Genomic DNA, 2710 nt, shown 5'->3' with positions numbered 1-2710 from the left:
AAACAATAAAATCACTGACTTGATCTTCATGTCGGGGTCTTCGTGGTCAGAGTGACACATTTCACTGAACCGCGACACGAAGAAGTCGTAGCTGCGATGGTATGAAGGCGTGTCCTCCTCGATGTTCGCAAACTTCACAAACTGCGATAAAAAACAGACAGATTCATCAGAAAAGTACGGAGCGTCCAATCAAACATTAGGAGCAATATTTATGGTTATTTAGTGTGTTTTAAGAGAAAAATAAAAAGGTTATTATTTACAAGTAATTTTATCACTTTGTCATTCATTCATTTATAAAAATGTTATTTTAGTTTGCAAACTAAACTAGTTTGGAAACTAGTTTTGGAAACTAGGAAACTAGTTTTAAACTAGTTTGGAGCTAAACAATCATTTAACAAACAAAATATTTAATATGTAATATTTAAAATAAATTAAAGTCTGAAAATAAGAAGAAAAGCGGGGGGAAAAAAAGAAATATAGTTAGTCGAATTGAACCCATCAGAATAAAAATTATATTTGAATCTGATGAAGCAAAAAGAGGAGAAAAGAACAACCTTAAGACTGGATCTGCCTCCTCCTGCAGGGAACCTAATGTGTTTCCTGCACACATCCAAACGTTTTCCTGACTGCCTCTAACATAGATTAAGATTAAACATTAAAATAATGAGAATTTATCAAAAAAAATCTGTTAAATCTCTGCAAGAAAATAAAATACATTTTACCTCCAAACAGGAAACAGAAGAACTTTCACAGAGGAAACTAAATGCTTTCATTTTTAGACATTTTAAAAGTATTTTATAAAGATAACTGCAGAGTCTGTATGATCAGCTTATCTACGCTTTGATCTAAAAGATAAAACATTAAAAGCAGAAATAATCCTGCTGTTAATCCCTCTGCATTAATCCCCAGAAAGGATGAATTTGTTTAATAAAGGAGGATGATGTTCAGAGGTGTGTGGCTGCGTACAGAGTTGGTGGCCAGGATGTGCAGGTGCGGCCTGTCGGCCTCCAGCAGCAGCCGCAGGGTGCTGAGGAAACTCTCCACCAGCAGGTTGATGCTCTGGCAGTGGCAGGCCAGCAGCAGCTGCTCCATGGCCTCCAGAGCGATGCAGACGTACCTGAAACAGAACAACTCCATCATTCTTCCTGTTTCAGGCCGGTTAACCAGATAAAGGCGGAGTTCTGACCCATAACGGTGGCGGTTCAGCTCTCTGGTTAGACGCTCAGACAGGTAGGCGGCGATCCTGTCCAGCTTCTCTGGAGCCGACAGAGCGAAGAAGGTCAGCTTCTCCATGTTGGCTTTGACTAGACCGTCCTGCACAGAGCAAACATGTTCACACCCTGCTGCCTCCTCACACACGGCCGGATGCTTTATGGTTTCTGTTGCCTCTCTACCTCGGGGTCCTCCGGGAAAATGTTGTCGACCAGCCGTTTGTAGCGAGGACGCAGCGCCCAGCAGCAGCCACACACACCTGCACACACACACACACACACACACACACACACACACACACACACACACACACACACACACACACACACACACACACACACCCCAACATTAACACAAGGCTGTCAGGAGAATAGACACAGGATTGTTTGGAGATCATCTTAAATATAAAAGTTATGGAAAACATTTTCTATATAACGTGTTTTCCACTTTATTGATTTTAAGTTTTTATAACACATTAGTGATGAGGAATTCAGTGATGTTTGCAGCCTGTAGGGGGCAGCAGAGCCACTGTTGCTATTAATCCTTGGGTTTTCATCTCTTGCATGTTGAGCATTTCAGGGATTAATGGCTGTAAGACAGAAATCAGCGGTCGGAACCCAAACCGCCCGCTGCAAAAAATAAAAAAAAAGCATCTGGGTCTAACTGCCATGTCACCTTAGACCCAATCTGAACATTAAAGATGAGGGTTCATCTCAAACATTGGGACTTTCTAAATTTCTCCTCACCAGCCAGATTTATAGGGAACAATAGAGCAGCAGCAGTTAAGCTGCATCTTAGGAATTAATCCTGCTGCTTGTTACATAACATCTCTATAGTCGATTTCAGTAAGCAGAGTTTAAAGAGACAGCAGCACTGGTTCAATCCATTAAACTGGACACATGATCTGGCTCCATTAGCCGAAAGAACCAACGTTAAATTAGACACTATGAGGGAGAATCATTCCCATTATGAAAGTCTTAGTTTGATCATTTGGATCAGAGGAACTGGCAGGTTAAAGATTCATTTAATGGTGCTAAGAACTGCAGATAATGCAGCTGTAAAGGTAGAGCTGTGAAAGAAAGCATTAGTTAAAGAGAATGCTGCCTACGTCCTCCAGCAGTCTAAGCCTATAGCAGCAGAACTATAGAGATAGATCCGGATACCCTAAACCACTCTAACTGTAAGTTTATCCGAAAGGAAAGTTAGTATGGGAGGAATATTGTTTAAAAATTTATTTACATATGTGTGTGGAGAGTTGTGTGTCTGTACAACAATCTACAAAGGTGTAAAACTACTTATGTGTGTAATCCGGTTTACAAATGTGTAAAAAAATCCACAAATCTGCATTTAAATCTGCAAATGTGCACCAAGATCTGCAAATGTGCACTAATATCTGCAAATGTGCACAAATGTACACTAAAATTTGCAAAAGTGCACCAAGATCTGCAAATGTGCACCAAGATCTGCAAATGTGCACCAAGATCTGCAAATGTGCACC

At 40.5% G+C, this 2710-nt stretch overlaps 1 protein-coding gene across 1 annotated transcript in view; it reads right to left on the bottom strand.

The window, feature by feature from the left end:
- Positions 1-2710, bottom strand: part of LOC107097537 (protein EFR3 homolog B-like) — a 20763-nt gene that overhangs the window by 9672 nt on the left and 8381 nt on the right. Inside the window, exons 3-6 of the mRNA XM_015394706.1 lie at positions 1395-1471; positions 1187-1314; positions 967-1117; positions 20-141 (exon numbers count right to left, since the gene is read on the bottom strand). Coding sequence (XP_015250192.1) covers positions 20-141; positions 967-1117; positions 1187-1314; positions 1395-1471 — 478 coding nt within the window. The remainder of the gene's footprint in view (positions 1-19; positions 142-966; positions 1118-1186; positions 1315-1394; positions 1472-2710) is intronic.

Source organism: Cyprinodon variegatus, unplaced genomic scaffold, assembly GCF_000732505.1.
Source record: "Cyprinodon variegatus isolate N-32 unplaced genomic scaffold, C_variegatus-1.0 Scaffold705, whole genome shotgun sequence".
NCBI classification, from domain to species: domain Eukaryota; kingdom Metazoa; phylum Chordata; class Actinopteri; order Cyprinodontiformes; family Cyprinodontidae; genus Cyprinodon; species Cyprinodon variegatus.
The sequence above is the reverse complement of the archived record's forward strand: the minus strand, read 5'-3'. Positions and strand labels throughout refer to the sequence as shown.